This window comes from Phoca vitulina, unplaced genomic scaffold (genome assembly GCF_004348235.1).
Source record: "Phoca vitulina isolate PV1807 unplaced genomic scaffold, GSC_HSeal_1.0 scaffold2, whole genome shotgun sequence".
NCBI classification, from domain to species: Eukaryota; Metazoa; Chordata; class Mammalia; order Carnivora; family Phocidae; genus Phoca; species Phoca vitulina.
Window position 1 is genome coordinate 67,942,615 of NW_022589705.1, and position 24,722 is coordinate 67,967,336.

General features: G+C 40.1%; 1 protein-coding gene and 1 pseudogene across 1 annotated transcript; one reads left to right on the forward strand and one right to left on the reverse strand.

The window, feature by feature from the left end:
* Positions 1–13,030: 13,030 nt before the first annotated feature.
* LOC116638638 lies at positions 13,031–15,737 on the forward strand (annotated as a pseudogene).
* Positions 15,738–19,213: 3,476 nt separating this feature from the next.
* Positions 19,214–21,865, reverse strand: LOC116648872 (olfactory receptor 2A12-like). The gene is given in 2 exon segments (XM_032431208.1): positions 19,214–21,226; positions 21,228–21,865. Coding segments are annotated over 2 exon segments (939 nt in total). The 3' UTR covers positions 19,214–20,925.
* Positions 21,866–24,722: the final 2,857 nt, after the last annotated feature.

The following is a 24,722-nucleotide window of genomic DNA, read 5'->3' on the forward strand; positions in this document are numbered from 1 at the left end:
AATGTTGTTCAGTTATAATCATATGGAAAAAACTTTGCTTTTTATTATTAATAAACATGAATTGAATAAGTGGGATAACATTTTTCACCTATCAAACTAGCAAAATTTAGAAAAATGGTGATAATGCTAGGAAGGATGCAGTGAGACTGACACCCACACGTATTGCTGGAAAGAATACCCTTGGTCTTACCTTTCTAGAGCAGTGCCCTCCGCATAGTAGGCACTCAATAAATCTGTTATATGAAGAGTATAATACTAATAATTATGGCTCTATTTATTAAACACTTACGTACCAACACAGTTGCTAAAATTTTACATATATTAATTCATTTAATAAAAACACCAATAATTAGAAAGCATGTAACAATATGTATCATGAACCTTTACAATATTTATATGGGTCCAGAAATTTCACTTCTAGGACTTTGTCTTAAGAACGAAATCAGAGGGCGCCTGGGTGGCTCAGTTGGTTAGGCGACTGCCTTCGGCTCAGGTCATGATCCTGGAGTCCCGGGATCGAGTCCCACATCGGGCTCCCTGCTCGGCGGGGAGTCTGCTTCTCCCTCTGACCCTCCCCCCTCTCATGCTCTCTCTCTCTATCTCATTCTCTCTCTCAAATAAATAAATAAAAAATCATAAAAAAAAAAAATATTAAAAAAAAAAAAGAACGAAATCAGAAATGCAGACCAAGTTTTATGTACAAATATGTTCATCAGAGAGTTATTAGAAGCAGCTATAAATATGATATATCAACTTTATTAAATGCTATACAATCAATACTGTGTATCATGTTTTGAAGCAACATTTAATTACATTGAAAAGTATGATATAATGTTAGGTAGGAAAAAAATCAAGATATAAAGTTATGTATATAAAATTAATCCAAGTTTTATAAAATATTCATACATTCATTTTTATTTTATTTTTTAAAAGATTTTATTTATTTATTTGACACAGAGAGAGAGAGCACAAGTAGGGGGAGTGGGAGAGGGAGAAGCAGGCTCCCACTGAGCAGGGAGCCTGATGCAGGACTCAATGCCAGGACCCTGGGATCATGACCTGAGCTGAAGGCAGTCACTTAACCAACGGAGCCACCCAGGCGTCCCATACATTCATTTTTAAAAGCCTGAATGGATACATGTTAACATGTTAACATGGAATATCTCCAGGTAGTAAGATAATGTGATTTTTATTTTATTTCTTATTTTCTCTACTTTCTAAAATTTCTAAAAATCAGTATATATTGTCTTTATAGGAGAAAGAAATTAAGATTACTTGAGAAATACTTGTCCTGTCGGAGAAAAGAAAGTTAGTCATGATGATGGCGTCAAATGTTCATTGATGCTTACTGTCTGGTGCCCAAATGCTAGGTCCTATGGGTGCAGGCATGATAAGCTAAGCCCCAGTCTAGTGGTGAGAGACAAGTACAAGACAAGGATGCTATAAGGTACTAACTGTGCTGCTGGAAACATGTTCAAAACTCTGAGGGAGTGATGAAGAGGTGCTAGGCTTCACAGATGAGGCCATATTTCTGCTGGGGGCTGGCAGCATGAGTAGAAGCTTGATACATGAAGAAGAGAGCAGGGAGCAGGGGTGGAGGGATCCCAGACAGAGGAGACAGGTTGTTGAAAGCCTAGAGACATGGCGCCTATGGAGAATGGGAAGGATGGCTGGGACACAGGCCCAGTCAGGGCAGAGCAGATATGACAGATAGGGCCTGCCATGCAGTGGTAAAGAACTTCAGGTTTTCCCCTGCTCTAGATGACTATATTTACCAAGGACTGTTACCTGGAACTCTGGTCCTGTGAAACAGTCTGCGATGAAAAGATTTCTTGCCCATATAGCCTCAGAAACACTGATGTCCTCTTCATGCTTCACAGGGCACAGGTTAGGAGGTTAAAGACTCTGAGAAGACTGATAGTAATAAACCAATAGATAAATGAACAATTAATAACAAAGAAAACACTGGGGTGCCTGGTTGGCTCAGTTGGTTAAGTGCCCAACTCTTGATTTTGGCTGGGGTCATGATCTCAGCCCTGCCTCGGGTTCCACACTTAACACGGAGTCTGCTTGTCCCTCTCCCTCTGTTCCTCCCCCCCATCACCCCCTCTTACGCTGTCTCTCCCTAATAAATGAATGAATGAATACATAAATAAATAAATAAATAAGTAGAGTGTTAAAACAAAAAAACAAGGAAAACACCTATGCTAATTCTTTTAACACAATATTTACCAAACTTTTTGAATCACAGAACTTTTTCTTCCTAAAGAAACTAGAATTTTCTAAAAATATACTTTGAGAAGTGCTATTGTATGAATGGGTGGATTTGAGGAGGGAAATACAGAAAAATGTAAAGTAATTAAAATATGCCTCAAATGTCACCCCTCAGAGTTAACTATTCTTAATATCTTTGTGTATTGCTTTATGTATCTATGTGCCATTTGTCACAATTGAGATCATATACAAACATTGTTCTATAGCTTTTCATCATGACCTATATGACTCTTACACAGATATTTTCCGTAATTTTATTTTATTGTGCTTCAGTTTCTGTATTTTCTTTTGACCTAATTTCCAGTTTACTAATTTTTCTATCCAGCTGGGTCTAGACTGCTGTGAAACCCAGGAATGAATTTTTAATTACAATCATATTTTTAATTCTAAAATTTTAATTTTATTCTTTTTTAGTTTCCAAGTCTCTGCTGAAATTCTCCATCTTATTTAATCACAGTTATTTTTAAGTCTGTGTCTGATATACTCCAAGATCTAGATATCCTATAGGTCCATTTCTTATTGCCTCTGTTTTTCTCTTAATTTTGAGTGAGTTCTTACCTTTTTGTTTGGTAATTTTTTATTGCATTCCAGACACTAAGTATAAAAAACCTTGTAGAGATAATTTGAGGCTCTGGATGATTCTGTATCCCTTCAGAGTGGATTTACTTTTTGCTCTGGAAGGCAGTCTGGGCAGTGGAAAATCACCTTAAGTTATTCAGGGGTTGAGCTGACTCAAAGCTGAGCTTCAGTATTTGTATTTATTGGTATATTTCTGGCTGACTTTTACTCACAGTCCCCTGGGAGTCCCAAACTGAAAGTCTATGATGTTTGCCAGGGCCCTCCTCCTTAGACTACCTTAAGTCCAATTTTTGTCCTTCCATTCCCTGAGCTCATCTTCTCGATCTCAGTGTGGCCTATTTTTTTCACAGAATATCATGAGCATTCCCCTATGACATGACTAGCACTGAAAATGGTTGCATTAGAGTGGATGACCAACCATCCTCCTATTTTTGCTCTATTTTTCTAAGGTGGGGTATAATGATCATCCCTGTATGTACATCCTTAGCTGAATTTTTTATTTTCTTTTCAGTGAGTATCTTAGTCAGTTTGGGCTGGAATAAGTTTCCACTTGTCTTTTCTTCTAGGAGTTCTATGGTTTCAGGTCTTATGTTCAAAACTTTGACCCATTTTGAGCCTTTTCATTTTTTAATTTTTTTTTAATTTAAATTCCAGTTAGTTGGCATACAGTGTAATATTAGTTTCAGATGTACAATATAGTGATTCAATACTTAGTACAACATCCAGTGCTCATCTGGTGCACTCCTTAACCCCCAATCACCTATTTCACCCATCCCCTCACCCACTTCCTTCCCCTCTGGTGACCATCAGTTTGCTCTCTGAAGTTGAGTCTGTTTCTTGGTTTGCCTCTCTCTCTTTTTTCCCATCTTTAACGGTATTTTTGATAAATGAAAGTTTTTAATTTTGCTGAAATCCAGTTTATTAATTTTTATTTTGTGACACAGTTTTTTGTCCATAATTTAATTTATTTAATGCATATAGAAATATTCAGACTTTCTGTTTCTTCTCATGCCCATTTTGGTAAGCTGTATTTTTCAAGGAATTTGTCCATTTTATCTAGTTGTTGAATTTATTGGCATAAAGTTGGTCAGAACATACCCTTATTACTCTTCGTATCTGCGAGACCTGTTTGATATCTCCTCTTTCCTCCTGATAGTGATAATTTGTGTTTTCTTTTTTTTCTTCATCAACTAACTAGAGATCTATCAATTTTATTGAACGTTTCTTTTTTTTTAAGATTTTATTTATTTATTTGACAAAGAGAGACACAGCGAGAGAGGGAACACAAGCAGGGGGAGTAGGAGAGGGAGAGGCAGGCTTCCCGCAGAGCAGGGAGCCTGATGCGGGGCTCGATCCCAGGACCCTGGGATCATGACCTGAGCCGAAGGCAGACGCTTAACGACCGAGCCACCCAGGCGCCCCTTTATTGAACATTTCAAAGAATTATCTTTTGGTTTCATTGATTTTCTTAATAGTTTGTCCACTTCTATCTCATTTTTTTTTTCAATTTATTTAGGTGGAACCTGCAATTTTTTAAAAAAAGACTTTTCATTTTTTTTTTCTAACATAAGTACTTAAAGCTATAAATTTTCTAAGAATTGCTTTAGCTGCAGCCACAGATTTTACTATGTTGTTTTTTCATTATCAGTCAGTTCAAAATATTTTCTTATTTCCTTTGTGATTTCTTCCTTGATACATGAATTATTTAGAGATATGTTTTTTAACTTCCAATATTCCGGGGTTTTCTAGGTATATTCTTTTTTTGATTTCTAGTTTAATTCCATTGTGTTCAAATAGCATACTCTGTAAGATTTCAATATTTTGAAATTCTATGGCCCAATATAAGGTCTATATTGGTGAACATTCCATATGCCTTTTAAATGAATGCTGTTTGGGGCTATAATGATTAATAAATGACAATTAGATTAAGAGGGTTGACATTGTTGTTCAGATCTACATCCTTATGATTTTTTGTCTAATTGTTCCATCAAATACTATGACAAGAGTATTACAATTGCCACAGTATTACAATTGTAATTGCCATTACAATTATGAAGTAGCCTGATTTTCACTTTAATTCTGTCAGTTTTTGCTTCATGTATTAGGCACATGCACATTTATGATTGTGCATTTAAGATGCATGTGTATTACACTGTGTGGAAGTTTTATCTCACTAATATTTAAAATAATCTTAATAGGACTCAGGGCCAAAAAAAGTGACACATAAAAGAGAGTCTATGAAAAAAATTATTTGGAAAAAGACTGAAATAGAAATGAACTGATCTATAGCTTGCTTCAATTTGGTTTTTCAAGATTTTCCCCAGCCCATTATGAGAACTAATACCAAGATCTAAGAATGATTGCATTGATGTGAGTTTGGATATAGCCAGAGTTATAACATCAAAGCCTTCAACTGACGTGAAGCATTCTTTTCTGGTGTGGCACAGTATGCTTCAACTTAGAAGACTTGACTCTAGATGATCTTCTCTGTGGTATTCAGCTCCATTTGATGCTTCTTGCTTAAAATTTTATCATCTCCTTGGCTCCCAGGCAAATGTTACGGAACTGAATGAGTAGTTCCTTAGAGGCCAACCTAACCCTGGGCAGGCAAACTGAGGTCCCCTCATGGAGAGGACAGAGGTGTAAATGGCTCTGAAAATGAACTGTCTGTGATGTTGAACATTTTTCATGTGTCTGTTGGCCATTTGTATGTCTTCTTTGGAGAAATGTCTGTTCATGTCTTCTGCCCATTTCTTGACTGGATTTTTTGGTTTTTGGGTGTTGAGTTTGATAAGTTCTTTATAGATTTTGGTTACTAGTCCTTTATCTGCTAAGACACTTTCAAATACCTTCTCCCATTCCATAGGTTCCCTTTTAGTTTTGTTGACTATTTCCTTTGCTGTGCAAAAGCTTTTTATTTTGATGAAGTCCCAGTAGTTCATTTTTGCTTTTGTTTCTCTTGCCTTTTGGAGACATGTCTAGCAAGAAGTTGCTGTGGCTGAGGTCAAAGAGGTTGATGCCTCTGTTCTTCTCTAGGATTTTGATGATTTCCTGTCTCACTTTTAGATATTTCATCCATTTTGAGTTTATTTTTGTGTATGGTATAAGAAAGTGGTCCAGTTTCATTCTTCTGCATCTCCAGTTTTCCCAACACCATTTGTTGAAGAGACTGTCTTTTTTCCATTGGATATTCTTTTCTGCTTTTTCAAAGATTAATTGACCATAGAGTTGAGGGTCCATTTCTGGGTTCTTTATTCTGTTCCATTGATCCATGTGTCTATTTTTGTGCTAGTACCATTCTGTCTTGATGATGACAGCTTTGTAATAGATCTTGAAGTCCGGAATTGTGATGCCTCCAGCTTTGGTTTTCTTTTTCAACATTACTTTGGCTGTTCAGGGTCTTTTTTGGTTCCATACAAACTTTAGGATTGTTTGTTCCAGCTCTATGAAAAATGCTGATGGTATTTTGATAGGGATTGCATTGAATGTGTGATTGTTTTAGATAGCATAGACATTTTAACAATATTTGTTCTTCCAATCCATGAGCATGGAATGTTTCTCCATTTCTTTGCGTCTTCCTCAACTTTTTTTCATAAGTGTTCTATAGTTTTCAGAGTACAGATCCTTTACCTCTTTGGTTAGATTTATTCCTAGATAGCTTATGGTTTTTGGTGCAACTCTAAATGGGATTGATTCCTTCATTTTTCTTTCTTCTGCATTGTTAGTGTATAGAAATGCAACTGACTTCTGTGCATTGATTTTATATCCTGTGACTTTGCTGAATTCCTGTATCAGTTCTAGTAATTTTTGGGTGGAGTCTTTTGGGTTTTCTACATAGAGTATCATGTTGTCTGCGAAGAATGAAAGTTTGATATCTTCTTCGCCAATTTGAATGCCTTTTATTTGTTTTTGTTGTCTGATTGCTGAGGCTAGGATTTCCAGTACTATGTTGGACAACAGTGATGAGAGTGGACATCCCTGTCATGTTCCTGACCTTAGGCGGAAAGCTCTGTTTTTCCCTGTTGAGGATGATATTCACTGTGGGTTTTTCATATATGACTTTTATGATATTGAAGTATGTTCCTTCTATTCCTACACTGTGTAGAGTTTTTATCAAGAAAGGATGCTGTATTTTGTCAAATGCTTTTTCAATAAATAGTGTCATCATCCACCCAACAGCCCAAAGCAACTGATGTTCCACATCCAGTTAGTCGCTGCTAAATCCCTTTGGTTCTCTTCAATCTGTCTCCTTCTTTTCATCCTTACTATTCCTGGCCAATAAAGTCTAATAATCTCTCAGGTGGACTCTTTTAATGGACTCCAACTAGTCTTCCTCCTTCCAGTCTTATTAGCCAAACTGGCTATTAACCTTTCAAAAACACTAATCTGACTACTCAATGGTATGCTGGTAAATATTTAACAACCAGTTCTCTGGAGAAAGTAAAAAGCTCTGATTTGTTGTGCTTGCCAATTTCTTTGGTGTAAATATTTCCACCATGACCAATTTCATGCTACCAGTGTGATATCACTGAACACAGAGTTGGAAAGAAGTGAGCACAATTGGCTTTCATGAGCCACTGAGTCAGCTCCAGAATGCCACTAAACCATGTCACTTTCTTAATTAATAAATTTCAATGGATCTTTGATGCCCTCAGGTTATACTATAAACTCTTCAGGCTGGTCTACAAGACTCCATGATCTGGTCCTGATCATTTCTCGACTCATCTCCCTCATCTCTCCATTCCTACCCAGCCCACCTTGCTCAAATACCCACTTTGTGCTTTAATCAGTGGAGACAAAGATGGGAAGAGATTTTCCTGCACCCAGAAAGGAGAGCTAAAAGTGAGTGGATAAGGCATAGAAATACGAAGAGGCAAGTTCAAGTGTGCAATCAGCTCAGCCTTCAGTGGGACACACCAATCACTGGACAGATGAGACAACATTACCTAATGAGATCAAAATACCTGACTCCTAGTCCTAGTTGTCTATGTGACTTTCCACAGTTAGTTCTGGACACTGTGTCTCAGTTTCCCCACATCTAAAATGTGGATTTGGGAAGGCAATACTTAAGAGCTTTCCAGTTTAGGGCACCTGGGTGGCTCAGTCAATTAAGCGTCTGCCTTTGGCTCAGGTCATGATCTCAGGGTCCTGGGATCAAGCCCCGCATCGGGCTCCCTGCTCAGCAGGGAGTCTACTTCTCCCTCTACCCCTCCCCCCTACTCGTGATCTCTCTCTCTCTCTCTCAAATAAATAAATAAAATCTTTTTAGGAAAAAAGAGCTTTCCAGTTTAGACATTCTTTTTCTATCGAAGACCTAAATAAAGTTCAAATAAGACCAGCAGAGCAGCTAGAACTTGAGTCCTGATGTGGGCTTTCTAGCTGCACTCACGTAGGGGCCCCAATTATGGAGGCCTGAGTTAAAGTACCAATTTCCACACCCCTCCTGTAATTCTAGTTCCCCCAAATCTTAGGTGTCCTTTGGAACACATATAGCCCTTCTCTGTATCCTGATTGCTCACTCCGTGCTGACCCTTCCTGTGAGTAATGGGATCCCCCAGGATTGGAAGACTCCTGAGGTGACACTGGGATCTATTTGGCTACACCTTTGGGACTCCTTGATCCCTGATACCCATGGGCCTCCTTAAAACACCAACCAGGTATTTCCCAGGGAGTTCCTGAGATGTCGCAGCTTCTGGAGAGTGGCTAAAATAGGACCCTCTTATAGACTAGTATATGATACTGGAGCTGTCCAAGGCAGTGGTGGGACATGAGTGTGAAGGAGTGTGTACTAAATTTGGGATCAGAGTGGGAGGATAGTTAAAGGGTGTGAAGGACAAGACTAGGAGCCTGGGAAGGCTACTCCCACCAGATCCCTGTCAGCCAGAGCTCTGGGACAGGACAGTCATCTGCAGGTAGTACAGAAGCAGCAGAGCCCAGTGACACGAGGTCCTTGGCGAAAGACCCATCTGGGTTGTGTCCTTTAATACTGTGCAACATCGGGACAGTTACTCTCTCTGAGTCTCAATTTCCTTTTTTCCTAATAATTCAGAATTTTTGAAAAAGCCTTATTGTGAGAGTGAACTAATATAGCAGTAATAGCTACACTTTTTTCGAGCGCTAACTACTCTGCAGGCACAGTGTTAAGCAACTTTACATGTAATATTTCAATTAATCACTAGAACAATTCTTTGAGACGAATGTATTATTATTACCGGTTTCTAGAAGAGGACATAGACACACAAAGTTTAGATAACTTTCCCAAGGTCATTCTTCTAATTACCCATGGAGTCAGGATTAGAACTTGAGTCTGATTCTAGTGCCATGCTCTTAACAAGTATCCTATCTTGGATGTAAAGTAACTGGTCTGTGGTAAGTGTTCGGTGAAAATAGGATCCATCCCTGCCTCATCCCCCGCTTTAATGCCATTTCAAGTGGCATAGACTAAGACTGTCAAAGAAGCACATTTGAGGAGGATAATACCAAGGAGTGTTCATGCGTTATTGATTTCATTTCTCCTATTTTCCATTTAACTTTGTGCATTTCAGCTAACAAATTGCCAAGAAGAGGATTTTGGTTGTATTGGGAGTGGGTATCCTGGGTGGAAGTCCTTAGAGAAGAAGACCTGGATAGTAGTTTTGAAAGAGAAAGTGATGGAGAAACCATTGGGCTGAGAGTCCATCCTTGCAACAAACTCTTAAACCATTGGCATAACTTCACAAAGTCATTAATCCAATGTTTATTAACCCCTACTCATTCCCTGTGCTAAGAACTGGAGATAGAAAGGTAAGACATGGTTCTCCAATTAAGGAATTCCACAAACCAGTGTGTGTACCAGCCCATGTCTGGGGAGTAACAGAAGCACATTAAAGGTGTTATCATAGCCCAGAAGTATGGTGAGAATCACAGGAGAAGCTTGGTGGGAATCACAGAACAATTCCCTGATTAGGATTTTACCAAGAGGAGAAAACAGAGAAGAGCATTTCAACTGGGCAGTCATTTGATGATAGTAGCAGCAATAATAACAGATGTTTACTGCTGTAGTGTTACATATACCTAAGATAACACTTAATCTTCATAAAAACCTTCAAGGTAGATGTTATTCTCCCAATTTTACAAATGATGAAATGCTAACATTTTTTAAAAAGATTTTATTTTAAGTAATCTCTACATGGGGCTTGAACTCACAACCCTGAGATTAAGAGTCGCATGTTCTACCAACTGAGCCAGCCAGGCGCCCCTTACAAATGATGAAATGAAGGTTTAGTGAGGTAAATGACTCTCATGGTTGTGCTGTTGTGGCACAGTTGGATTCAAATCTAATTTTCTTTGACCCCAGAGCTTCTCCTGCCTCCTTGGTACACACCGCCTCATGGAAAACAGCTTTGTGAAAGGATCTGGAATATTTGGAGGATGGTGAACAAGTTGGTTTGTCTTCAGCTGGAGTCAGCAAACCCTGCCTGTAAAGGACCAGTAAATATTTTAGGCTTTGTGGGACACATATGGTCTTTATCACAGCTTCTCCACTCTTGTCATAGGCAAAAGCAGCCACAGACATCAATGAATAATTTTCTTCAACCATGCTAAAATGCAAAACCCATTCCTAGCTGGAGGGCCATATAAAAGCATGAAGATTGAGCAGAAGCACAGGAAGTAAAGGTAGGATGCCAGTAGGTAAGGATCAGATTCTAAAGGGAATTGAGCACCGTGCTAAGGACTTTGGGCATTAGTTCCTAGATAACAGGAGTCCTCAAAGGACTTTCAAGCAGGGCAATAGCATGGTCAGCTCTGCCTTTTTGAACAGTCTCTCTGGCAGTGTGTAAGATGGGATGGATGGAAGAAAGACTAGAACAGGAAAGATCTGGGAAGACGTTTTTGTTCTTCTTTAGTGGAAATACTCTTCCGGGACATTTCTTGTCCACACTCTGTCTTGGATCTTGTGTAGTCCTCTTGTGATTTACATACAGCTGCTACTTAACAATTTTTTAAGTACTCCATATTTCCCTCATTTGATTCTTAGAACATTCTCTCAAAGGAGACAAGAATAAAGTATTTTCAACAGGAAAACATAAAGATTTAAAGCAGGCTTTATAATAATGTTCTTCCTTTAGCTTCTAGCCTGCTCTTTTTCTTAGGCTCTCCCTTTTCCTTCCTGAATAGAGCCTATGTGGGGCTTGCTCAGAAGGCGGGAGAGTAACCCCTCCTGGGTACCAAGCATAGTATACCATGCATATTTCTGCAAAAATAAGCCAGTAAAACCTTTAAATTATCCTTTAAATGTTCACACTCCAATTGACTAATACTGCATTCCCACGTTCTTTCAGGCTTCCTTGGTTTTCATCAGTACCATATTACTTTGTTTTGACTCTAGATTGTGTTATGAGGTTGGAAGCATAGTGAAAAGTCACCCCTAAAATCATAGATTCTCTGAATCTTGGTGTCACTGAGCTTTAGAACCTTAGGATATTTGTGGTAAAAGGGACTTTTAAAGTTGTACATTCTGACTTCACTTCCAAAGCAGTGATAGTGTCCCTGAATGATACAGACTTATAACTTATGCTTGAACACTTCTGAAAATGGTGAGCTTGTCATTTCACTCTCCCACTACCAGCAGAATATTTCATTATCAGGCAGATTAATCACTAGAGGTTTTGGATTTTTTTTTTTTTTTTTTGTAAATTGCGCTTAAAGCTTGTCCCCTCACACCCCGCCCCACAACTTCCACTAATCATTTCTAATTTTTTGCTCTGAGAACACACAGCACACATTTCCACCTTTTTCTGTAGACAACTTTTGAAGTCTTTGGTGAGGTCTCTCTGGTTCCTCATAAGTCCCCAAGCTAAGCATTCTCAGTATCTCCCACTCTTCCCTAAATAGCATGGTTTCACAGGTCCTTTACTGAAAAACTCTTTTCTCGTGCTTTCATGGGTCCTTTACTGAAAAGCTCTTTTCTCTGTGTAGACAAGCTCTAGTTTGTCATTTTCCCTTTTAAATTGCAGGTCCGAAAATTAAAAACTGCTCTGCACAGCCCTTGGACTCTACCTAATTAATAGCAGGTATTGACTTTGTGGCCTTGTGGGATGACTGTAGATGATATCTGTAGATGGTCTGGTCCAGTTCTTATTTAGAAAAATGTCGAGAGCTATATAAGTCCAAAGAAATACCCAAAATGAGCTCAGGACAATGGCTAGCTTTATAGGACGCAAAGGTCAGCACTAAATATAGTTCCACCATAAGTAGCACCTGTGGCTTGCCTCAAGGCCCTGCTCAGATCCAGTCTATCCATTTATCCAACTTTTATAATGCCTACTACATGCCAGGCACTGTTCTAAAATCTGATGGTACACAATAAATCAGGAAGATAAAAATCCCTGCATTCTTGTGAGGGAAACTGTTAAAATTATATTGTACATTAGAAGATGCTAACTACTATGAAGAAAGATAAAACAGGAGATGGGAATAGGGAGTGTGGGACATTTTAGTTTTAAGCAGGATGGTCAGAAAAACTCAAGTCTTCCCTGAGAAGATTGAGAAAATACTTGAAGGAGATGAGGGGGAAAGAGAATTTCTAGCAGTGAGAACAGTAAGTGCAAAGGCTCTGAGGTAGGAATATGCCTTGAATGAGGAGCAACAAAAGGCTGGATGGCTGGACAGACAGAGTGAGAGGTGGGAGGTAGGAGATGGAGCCAAGGAGGTGATGAGGGCCTTGGTTTTTCTTCTGGGCATTACCTGAAGCCACTGGAAAGTTTGAGAGGAGGATTTACATAATGTTTAAATGATCTGACTTTCACTTTAATAAGATCACTCTAGTTACTGTGCTGAGAATAGACTGTAGGGGAAGAGAGTGGATTCCCTGGAACTGGTTACAGGATATTGCAATATTCCCGGCAAGAGAAGATGATGATCTGGATCAGAGCAGTAATGGTGTAGATGAGGAGAAGTGATCTTTTTGGGGGATACATATTTTAAAGAGAACTGGCAATATTGCTGATGTATTACATGGGAGAAAGAGAAAAGTTAGAAAGTCTTTGAGTTGCTTTTTAAAAAACTCTTAGCCACATTAAAGGATGGAATTGCTGTGATTGAGCTTGAGCCGTGAGAGGAGCAAGCTTATAGGGGATCTGAAGTTTGACTTTAGAAAATGTTTATTTTAACATTTCTATTAGATATCCAAATGAAGATGGATGGCAAGTAGGCAATTGGATAGATAAATTAAGAGAAGACATCTAGGATGGAGATATAGTTCAGATTTTTCAGCATACACCAGTATTTAAAGCCTTAGGTTGTATCTGCAATCAGAGTGAGGATTTATATTCAAATCCCGCTAGCCCCCATTCTATTGCATCGTCTCTCTAACATGAGTATCAATGTTATTATTCTCACCCCTCTGAGCCTGAGTCCTGTCTATGACTTTATATGGCATTATTTTAAACCAAATTGACACTCTCAGCCTTTTCACTACCAGTACAATGACCCAGATATTGAAATCCTGATCCAAGGTTTTAGGGTTCTCTGTGAAAAGACCTGACCATCTGCAATGCTATGCAATATGCACTTTCTGCCCTCTACAAGTGTGATTACACAGGTCGGTTTTCTCTCACAATGTCACCTAAAGTGGGCTTATTTTGTGCTTGGTAACTGCTAAACCCTGCATGAAAGCTAATGGTGTGAGAAACACATTTCAGCTTAATATGGTGGGAAGAGCATAGGACTTGAAAGTTTGAGTCCTACTCTCTGTCTGACCTTGGATGGCTGATTTTATGAAATGAGAATAGTGATACTGACCTCTGTGGGTTGTGTTGATAATCTAGTGAAATCACATTTATTAGAACATTTTTATAGAGTGCCATTTTATAAATGACCCTTTCCTTCTTTTGAGTCTGGAAAATGTGTACACCCCGCTGTCCATGTTCTGTTGCAGCCATTTAGGGGCTAGCACAAGGATTAAGAGAGTAGGACTGGTCAGTGACATGTTCTGTCACCCAGGTTTGCCCAGGTGGGATCAAAGATTGAGCCCGGGTCCAACTGGAATCTCACCTGCCACCTGACTCTCTCCTGGGAGCAATGTGGCTGTGAAGGAGTCCTTACTAGTTTTTAAGAAAAGCTTCCAGACACACAGACACCTAATTCCCAAGTAAATATGCTTCATTTTCTTGAGAAATGCCAGGGGCACAGACGTTTTCTCTAGGTTTCAGTTGCTGAGTCTCTGCCCATATTTACCTGCCAACTTGTTCTTTATAATTGTAATCACTGCAGGTAGGCCTGGAAGGTGGGGATATAAAAGGAGATAAAAGTTTTAGGGGAAAGATTCCTCTTCCCCAAAAAGGTTATTTGAAACTTTCCTTTTTCCTGAAAACTTATGGTATGTGGGTTTTCAAAGGTATAGCACCAGAGAGGAAGAAGGCAAAGAGAAGCAGCTAAGGGTTTTATTTGTTTCACATGTACACTGTCCTTTGCAACACCTATTAGCCTTGATATTTGAAAGAATGACTTTGAGAACTATAGAAACCTCTACAACTTTTTGGTTTACTGTAAAACTTTTTTTTTTTCTAGCCTCCATACTTTGGTTTAGTGTGTGTGTGTGTGTGTGTGTGTGTGTGTGTGTGTGTGTGTTCTTCAAAATAAGACTTCTGCTGGTATAATTCCTTCCACAGCACCCTTGGAATTTTATCACAGCTAGTTAGTTAGACAAACCAATACATATTTATAGAATCCCTACTAAGTGCCTGCAGCAACAGTTGGCCAATTGGAACAGAATGTTCCCTAGGCATGGAAGTGCATACTTGGTTTGATTGTTTAGCTCTGAGATGCCTTTGGTCCCTGCATCTGTGGATCTCATGTGGTGTCCTCTCATTGAGACTGCAAGGGATTCAGGAATATGTTCTCTTCTTTCCTCAGAAGGAAGGCCATGTGTAGCTGAGGCTGGAGAAACGACAGCTCTGTAACTGAGTTTATCCTCCTGGGCTTCTCCAGAAATCCCAGGACCAACTGGATTCTTTTCTTCCTCTTCCTCTTTCTTTACTTATTTACAGTCCTGGGCAATGGGCTCATTGTTACCCTGATCAGAGTAGATGTCCGCCTACACACCCCATGTACTTCTTCCTCAGCATCCTCTCTGTACTGGATCTCAGCTATGCCACTACCACAGTGCCCCAGATGTTGGTCCATCTAATAAGCAAGAAAAAGACCATATCTTATATTGGGTGTGTGGTCCAGAATACATGTTCCTGACCTTAGGCATCACTGAGACTTGGATTTTTGCAGCCATGGCCTATGATATGTTGCCATATGCTATCCACTCCATTATGGGGTCAAGATGGGCCACTCTGTGTGTAGTCCTGGCAGTCAGCTCTGCCCTTTGTGGTCTCACCCGTGCCCTTGTCTACACAGTCTTTGCAGTGAATCTGCCCTACTGTGGCCCCAATGAAATCAATCACTTCTTTTGTGAAATTCCTGCTGTCTTAAAGTTGGCCTGTGCAGATACATCCCTCAATGACCAAGTGGACTTTATCTTGGGTTTCATCTTGCTCCTGATCCCATTATCTCTCATCCTGACCTCATATGTTCACATCTTCATGGCTGTTCTAAAGATTCGCTCCACACAGGGATGAATCAAAGCCTTCTCCACCTGTGCTTCACACATCACTGTGGTCACTATGTTCTGTATTCCATGCATGGTCATGTATATGAAGCCTGGCTCTGAAGCCTCCCCAGAGGATGACAAGAAGTTGGCCCTGTTCTACAATGTCATTTCTGCCTTTCTGAATCCCATCATTTATAGCCTCCGGAACAAAGATGTGAAGAGGGCTTTCCTCAAGTTAATTGGAATGAGTGAGGACGGTCAATAGGCCATGGACTAGGACTGCCTACAGTGCCCTGATCTCTGATCTCTGTCTGTCCCACCCTGATCTCTGTCTGCTCCATCCACACTTCCACTGAAGTCATTGGACTGGATGAGGAGCCCAGGGTGAGGAAAATATCTAGAAAAAAACCACTTTTGCATTAACTTGGACACTGGAAATATTAGGAAAGGACTCAGGGAGAACTGTGTTCAAAGCTTAAATACATCATTGGCCTTCTGCAGCTTTGGAAGAGTCACCTTACTTCTCTGAGATGTAATTTCCACATGTAAAATGTTTTTCATGATACTCATTGTGCTTAAGTAATAATAACTGACTTTATTGATCACTTTGCATATAATGTCACTGTCTGAGTGCTTTATATGCACTTATTATTTTAATTCTTATAACAACTCCAGAGATAGGTATTATTATCTTCATCATACAGATAAAGAAACTGAAGCGCAAGAAGATTAGGAAAGTTGCTAAATGCCACCCAGCTAAAAAGTAACACAACTGAGATTTGAACCCAGGTAGTATGGTTCCAGAGCCCAGACTCTTATCTATTATATTATGCTATTTCTTGAATTGTTAATAGAGATTTTTGAGGCTCAGCTGAGATAATGGATGGGATGGTATTGAGGAAAATGTACACTTATGATTATCATTCTATGTCATAACTACAGGGTAAGACCCATGAAGTCTAGAGCTCTACTGGATACTTTAGATCTTCCTCACCAGCATTCCATAGCCTAAGTAAATAGCATTGTGCTGTCGAGCATTAACTTCTCAATACATATTTGTTGAATGATTTTTCCCAGCCCCACCTCTGTCCTTGGTCTGTAATCTCTCCAATTTTTCTTTTTTTTTTTTTATTTTTTTAATTTTTTATTGTTATGTTAATCCCCATACATTACATCATTAGTTTTAGATATAGTGTTCCATGATTCATTGTTTGTGCATAACACCCAGTGCTCCATGCAGAACGTGCCCTCCTCAATACCCATCACCAGGCTAACCCATCCTCCCACCCCCCTCCCCTCTAGAACCCTCAGTTTGTTTTTCAGAGTCCATTGTCTCTCATGGTTCTTCTCCCCCTCCGATTTCCCCCCCTTCCTTCTTCCCCTCCTGCTACATTCTTCTTCTTCTTTTTTTCTTTCTTAACATATATTGCATTATTTGTTTCAGAGGTACAGATCTGAGATTCAACAGTCTTGCACAATTCACAGCGCTTACCAGAGCACATACCCTCCCCAGTGTCCATCACCCAGTCATCCCATCCCTCCCCCCCCACCCCCCACTCCAGCAACCCTCAGTTTGTTTCCTGAGATTAAGAATTCCTCATATCAGTGAGGTCATATGATACATGTCTTTCTCTGTTTGACTTATTTCGCTCAGCATAATACCCTCCAGTTCCATCCACGTCGTTGCAAATGGCAAGATCTCATTCCTTTTGATGGCTGCATAATATTCCATTGTATATATATACCACATCTTCTTTATCCATTCATCTGTTGATGGACATCTTGGCTCTTTCCACAGTTTGGCTATTGTGGACATTGCTGCTATAAACATTGGGGTGCACGTACCCTTTCGGGTCCCTACTTTTGTATCTTTGGGGTAAATACCCAGGAGTGCAATTGCTGGATCATATGGTAGCTCTATTTTCAACTTTTTGAGGAACCTCCATACTGTTTTCCAGAGTGGCTGCACCAGCTTGCATTCCCACCAACAGTGTAGGAGGGTTCCCCTTTCTCCGCATCCCCGCCAACATCTGTCATTTCCTGACTTGTTAATTTTAGCCATTCTGACTGGTGTGAGGTGGTATCTCATTGAGGTTTTGATTTGGATTTCCCTGATGCCGAGCGATATTGAACACTTTTTCATGTGTCTGTTGGCTGTTTGGATGTCTTCTTTGGAAAAATGTCTGTTCATGTCTTCTGCCCATTTCTTGATTGGATTCTTTGTTCTTTTGGTGTTGAGTTTGATGAGTTCTTTATAGATTTTGGATACTAGCCCTTTATCTGATATGTCATTTGCAAATATCTTCTCCCATTCTGTCCGTTGTCTTTTGGTTTTGTTGACTGTTTCCTTTGCTGTGCAAAAGCTTTTTATCTTGATGAAGTCCCAATAGTTCATTTTTGCCCTTGCTTCCCTTGCCTTTGGCGATGTTTCTAGGAAGAAGTTGCTGCGGCTGAGGTCGAAGAGGTTGCTGCCTGTGTTCTCCTTTAGGATTTTGATGGACTCCTGTCTCACATTGAGGTCTTTCAACCATTTGGAGTCTATTTTTGTGTGTGGTGTAAGGAAATGGTCCAGTTTCATTCTTCTGCATGTGGCTGTCCAGTTTTCCCAACACCATTTGTTGAAGAGACTGTCTTTTTTCCATTGGACATTCTTTCCTGCTTTGTCAAAGATTAGTTGACCATATAGTTGAGGGTCCATTTCTGGGCTCTCTGTTCTGTTCCATTGATCTATGTGTCTGTTTTTGTGCCAGTACCATACTGTCTTGATGATGACAGCTTTGTAGTAGAGCTGGAAGTCCGGAATTGTGATGCCGCCAGCTTTGCTTTTCTTTTTCAACATTCCTCTGGCTATGCGGGGTCTTTTCTGGTTCCATACAAATTTTAGGATTATTTGTTCCATTTCTTTGAAAAAAGTGAATGGTATTTTGATGGGGATTGCATTGAATGTGTAGATTGCTCTTGGTAGGATTGACATCTTCACAATATTTGTTCTTCCAATCCATGAGCACGGAACGTTTTTCCATTTCTTTGTGTCTTCCTCAATTTCTTTCATGAGTATTTTATAGTTTTCTGAGTACAGATCCTTTGCCTCTTTGGTTAGATTTATTCCTAGGTATCTTATGGTTTTGGGTGCAATTGTAAATGGGATCGACTCCTTAATTTCTCTTTCTTCTGACTTGTTGTTGGTGTATAGGAATGCCACTGACTTCTGTGCATTGATTTTATATCCTGCCACTTTACTGAATTCCTGTATGAGTTCTAGCAGTTTTGGGGTGGAGTCTTTGGGATTTTCCACATAAAGTATCATATCATCTGCAAGGAGTGAGAGTTTGACTTCTTCTTTGCCAATTTGGATGCCTTTGATTTCTTTTTGTTGTCTGATTGCTGTGGCTAGGACTTCCAATACTATGTTGAATAGCAGTGGTGATAGTGGACATCCCTGCCGCGTTCCTGACCTTAGGGGGAAAGCTCTCAGTTTTTCCCCATTGAGAATGATATTCGCTGTAGGTTTTTCATAGATGGCTTTTATGATATTGAGGTATGTACCCTCTATCCCTATACTCTGAAGAGTTTTGATCAAGAAAGGATGCTGTACTTTGTCAAATGCTTTTTCTGCATCTATTGAGAGGATCATATGATTTTTGTTCTTTCTTTTGTTAATGTATTGTATCACGTTGATTGATTTGCGGATGTTGAACCAACCTTGCAGCCCAGGGATAAATCCGACTTGGTGGTGGTGAATAATCCTTTTAATGTACTGTTGGATCCTATTGGCTAGTATTTTGGTGAGAATTTTTGCATCCATGTTCATCAGGGATATTGGTCTGTAATTCTCCTTTTTGATCCCTCCATTTTTCTCTATTACAGTAACTACTTGTTTCCTGAGACAACTGTAACTTCATTTCTCAGTAACTGAGCTTAATTTCCATTTTGAGCTATCATTCCAGTGGTGGGAGAAATAATATTCATCTTCTTGGGGTTTCTATCTCCCTCTCCCTGACTCCAAGTTCTGGAGAGCTTACAAAGTGCTGGGGTATGCAGTGGTGGATGGAAGTAGGGTGAGAAGCAGTCTGGTCCTCTATGTCTGACACCCATAGAGAGAACCTCATTCCTATGAGGTCATCAGCCCTTCAGGGTCACTGTGGCATTGGGTTTGGCATTGTAATTTTATGACTGTAAATCTCTCCACATATCTGTTTCGGTTTCCCCAAGGCTGGCCATAATGGATGTTCAAGAAATACTGGAACAGCATCGACTCATCCTTGAGGCCTTTGGGCCACCAATGAGGTCTGAAAGGAAGCTGGATGTTCATGCTAACTCTGAGGCCCCATGCCAGGATTCTTAGCTTCATGTGTCATTTTGATCCCTTGAAAGAATGAGAGTCACTGCTATGTGTGCTGCCTACTGTGGTTTACAAAGGACAACACACATGCAGCGACTTTTACTCCTCTATGCTCTCCTTACTCGTTTTATGGTTCAGAGAGGATTCTCAAGTTTATTGCACTTGAGTTTCAATTATTCCACCTACTGTGGCATAGAATTTTAGAAATACAGAGGTCTTGGATACCATTACATTTAAGATGATCATTTTATAGATGAATAAATTAAGATTCAGAGAAAGAAAATGAATTGCCCAAAGTCATAAAACAAGTTACAACGTTGGGATTAGAACCCAGGTCACTTAATGTCAGGTTCTGTGTCCTTCTGTAACACAATGCACATTGGTTCTATGCACCAAGTCAGGTTTGTGAGCCACTTGGTTCCAGTGGCTTAATTTTTAATGTTGGCTACATATATTCACTGTTTACATGTACCACTTTGATTGCCTAAATCATCTTGGCCCTCTACTGTGTCCATGTACCATGTCACTTACAATTACCATGTTTCATGTTCGTTACATGTATCCTATTCATTCCAGTGCCATTATGGTAGATTATATTATCACCTCCATTATTGCTGCTTTCACTATAGAAGAATTATATATCCATACCCACTGCCATGTGACATGTGTTACTTTTCTGTGGGAAGAAAATACTTCCTGCCCTTTTGCTATGGGGCTTGACCATGTGACTTGCTTTGGCCAGTAGGATATCAGCAAAGAGATGTGTGTCACTTCTGAGCAGAAGCTTTAAGAGTCATCATGTGTCTTTCTCTTTGTCATAAGAATGGGATATTCCAGATAGAGCCTCCTTTTTCAGATTGGATCCAAGAATCCAATGGCAGAAGGCCATAGTCCACTTACAACTTTCATGGAAAATGAGCAATAAATGAGCTTCTGCTGTTGTAAGCCAGGAAGATTATGGAATTGTTTGTCACTGCACCACAATGTAGCAAGTTCAGCAAGACAGCCATGTTGGTTTCATGTACCACATTCGTTCCCCTGACCAGGGGCTATATTGGTTCCAATGCACCATATTGTTTGCATACATTATAAATGCTGTCCTTTTCCTTAGCATTGGACACTCTACCTCAGGCTTCTCCTGTCTTCCAATTCACCAGGCCACCCTACCCCACCCCATCACTTTGAGAAAAGCCCCCTTGATGTCCTTGTTCCTCAGACTGTAGACCACAGGGTTGAAGAAGGCAGTGAAGACATTATAAAAGAGTGAGATCTGCTTGTCCCGCTCAGGAGAATAGCTGGAGTTGGGCCTCATGTAGATGTACGCGGCTGGAGCATAGAAGAGTGTGACCACAGTCAGGTCGGAAGCACCAGTGGAGAAAGCCTTGCAGCAGCCCTGAGTGGACTTGATCTTGAGAATGATCTGGCCAGTACGGATGTAGGAAGCCAGAATGAGGGATAACAACCATGAAGACACTGATGACCAGGTCCACCATCTCAATGAGGTTGATATCCATGCAAGCCAAGCTTTGTACTGAGGGGCCTTCACAGAAGTAGTGGTTGACCACATTGGGCCCACAGTATGGCAGCCTTATGGTGAGGAATGTATGGATCAGAGAGAAGAAGAAACCACAGGCCCAGGTCCCAGCTGTCAGCTGTGTGCAGAGGTCCCAGCTGAGGATGACAGTATAACGCAGTGGGTGGCAGATGGCCACATATTGGTCATAAGCCATAACTACGAAGAAAATACACTCAGTTAGGCCCAGGGCACCAAACACATATATCTGCAGCCAACAGCCAGCGAAGGAGATGGTCTGAGAGTGAGGGAGGAGATGCACTAACATCTGGGGCATGGTGGTGGTGACACAGTTCATATCTAGCAGGGAGAGGATGCAGAGGAAGAAGTACATGGGCGTGAGGAGCTGCATGTCCAGGCAGATCAGGGTGATGATGAGCGCATTGCCCAGGACTGAGCTCAGGTAAAGGAGAAGGAAGGCAATGGAGAGGACTCTGTTGGATGTGGGGTCACTGGGGAAGCCAAGCAGAATTAATTCAGAAACCCAGCTTTGGTTCTGCCCTGGAGCCATCCACATGGTGAGGCCTATAAGAGAACCACACTCATTTAAATCCGAAGTATGGTAGTCCAGCAAGAATGTCGGCCCTGGAGGCAGGGATTTTAATTCTGACCTCCATTACTCTACTCTCTTGAACAAGTTACTTAACATCTCTGAACCTCAGTCTCCTCATCTGTAAAATGTAGCTAGTAATACTCGTCTCTCAGGGTTTTTATGAGGAGTAGAGGCAATATATATGAAGCATCTGACATATGCCTTAAAAGAATAAATAATGGCAAAGTGCTCATATGCAATCACCTTCGGTGGACAGATTGGTTGCCCACGTCTAGTGACAATCAATGTACACCACATCAGCTCCAGCCCTCAAACCTTTAGAGGTGGAGTTCGCCTCTGCCTTAAAGATCCTTTGTCTAGAAGTGCTGCTCCAAGCCTCTCCTCACTCTGCAAACCTTTCTCCTTTGCCGGCTGTCAATGTGAGGTTTTGTCAATAGAGGGCGCTAGAGGGGCATTGTGATGTGCTAACCCCAGGAAGGCACTTAGGTTGGGGCAGCAGTCCTTCCTCAGTCACTCAGCTTGAGAGCCAGCGGGCTGGTGCTTGGAAGGGCCTGTAGCACTCACCTCAACTGACCTCAGTGGACCAACTATAGTCACACACTCAGGCCACACTTTCTCCACCCAGTGGCCACTTCTATGCAAACTCTGGCCTGTCCCGACCAGCAGCTGACAGGTATCCCTGTGGTAGGCACACCCTCTTTGAAAAAGTCTGAATTCAGTCTTTTTTTCTTTCTTTTTTTTTTTGGCAGAGGTGGGGGAGTGCCAGGAGCAGGGGAGGGAGAGAGATAGGTTCTAAATCCTCAGTCCCTTCAATATGTCCTCTCTTTCAGCCATGAGGTAGTAGCTGCTTTTTTTTTTTTTTTCCTTGCTACTTCTGGATCTCTTTCAACCTTTTTGGTAGTTACCCACCTTTTACCTGTCAATGATTTTTTTTTTTAAGATTTTTATTTATTTATTTGACAGAAAGAGATCCAGCGAGGGAGGGAACACAAGCAGGGGGAGTGCGAGAGGGAGAAGCAGGCCTCCGGCAGAGCAGGGAGCCCGATGTGGGGCTCAATCCCATAACCTGAGCCAAAGGCAGACGCTTAATGACTGAGCCACCCAGGTGCCCCTCAATGATTCTTTATATTAAATTTTCCCTGTTCACATCATCACTGGTGTGTTGTTTCCTGACAGCATCCTGACTGGTATGGATGCTAACTCTATGGCAAGTAATTTTGATAAGAAATAGAATGTGACATAGTTACAAGCTATCTATCCATAAAGTATTATTAACTACAAAAGTAAGAAGTATTAGCTATCAGTGGAGAAACTGGACAATATCTTAAATGAGCGATTACAGTTAACATCACCAGTAAGGAGCAGATAGACACAGTGTGTCTCCATATCTGAAATCCTAACAATATAGTATCTATATATTATTTCAGCTCCAAATGCAAAACCTGAATCTAATCATGAGGAAACATCAAAGAAACCTAAATTGAGGGATACTCTATAAAAATACCTAGCTTTTAATCTTCAAAAATATCTTTATCATGAAAGACAAAGAGAGGCTGAGAATCGGGGTGCCTGGACGGTTCAGGCGGTTAAGCGCCCAACTCTTAGGCTCAGGTCATGATCGCAGGGTCATGGGATCAAGCCCCGAGTCCCACTCGGCGCTGAGCGGGGAGCCTGCTTAAGCTCTCTCTCTCCCTCTGCCTCTCCCCTCACTCATCCCCCTGACCCACGCAAGTGCTCTTTCTCTCTCTCTTTAAAAAAAAAAGAAAGAAAGAAAGGAGAGAGAGAAAGAAAGAAAGAAAAGAAAAGAAAGAAAGAAAAGCTGAGAATCAATAATAGATGGAAGAATACTGAAAAACAAAGCATAACAATTAATGCAATATGTAATTCTGGAAGGGAGGAATGGCAAAAAATCAGTGACAACTGATAAAATTGGAATATGAATTAGATTAGATAAATGTGTCAATGTTAAATTTCCTGAATTTAACAGCTACTATATAAGAGAATATTCCTCTATTCTCAGGAACTATTCACTGAAGTATTAAGGGGTAAAGGAATGTGATGTCTGCAAATTACTCTCAAAGCATTCTGGAAAACATAACATTAACATGACAAATTATTAAAAATTAATAAATCTGGGTATGGGGCATATGGGATTTTTTGTAGTATTCTTTCAGCCTTCCTATAAATTTGAAATTATTTCAAAAAAGTTTTTTAAAAATTAAAAAAAATTTAAATGTGAAATAACTTTTTCAGACGAACAAAAAGTAAGATTATGTGAAGGGCAGACGAACCATGAGAGACTGGACTCTGAGAAACAAACAGAGTTCTAGAGGGGAGAGGGGTGGGCAGATGAGTTAGCCTGGTGATGGGTATTAAAGAGGGCACATATTGAATGGAGCTGGGTGTTATACGCAAACAATGAATCATGGAACACTACATCAAAAACTAATGATGTAATGTATGATGATTAACATAAAATAATAAAAAAAAGATTATGTGAAGGGAGTTCTTCAGGCAGAAAGAAAGTGATAGAAACATGAAAATGCAAAAAAGAGGGACAAGTCCCTCAAGGAAAAGATAAATATGTGGGTAAATATAAATTTAAAATGAATGAAAAACAATAATAAAGTCTTGTGGAATTAAAAAAATGAAAGACAAAGATCATGACAATAACACAAGAAATGGAGGGGGTAAAAAAAGTCAGAGTTTTCTAAATATTTAGTGTAATTGGAAAAGTGGTAAAACTAATTATTTGCATTAGACTTTGATAAGTCAAGATTTATGTTGTAATCTCTAAAATCATTAAAAGAATAAATAATGC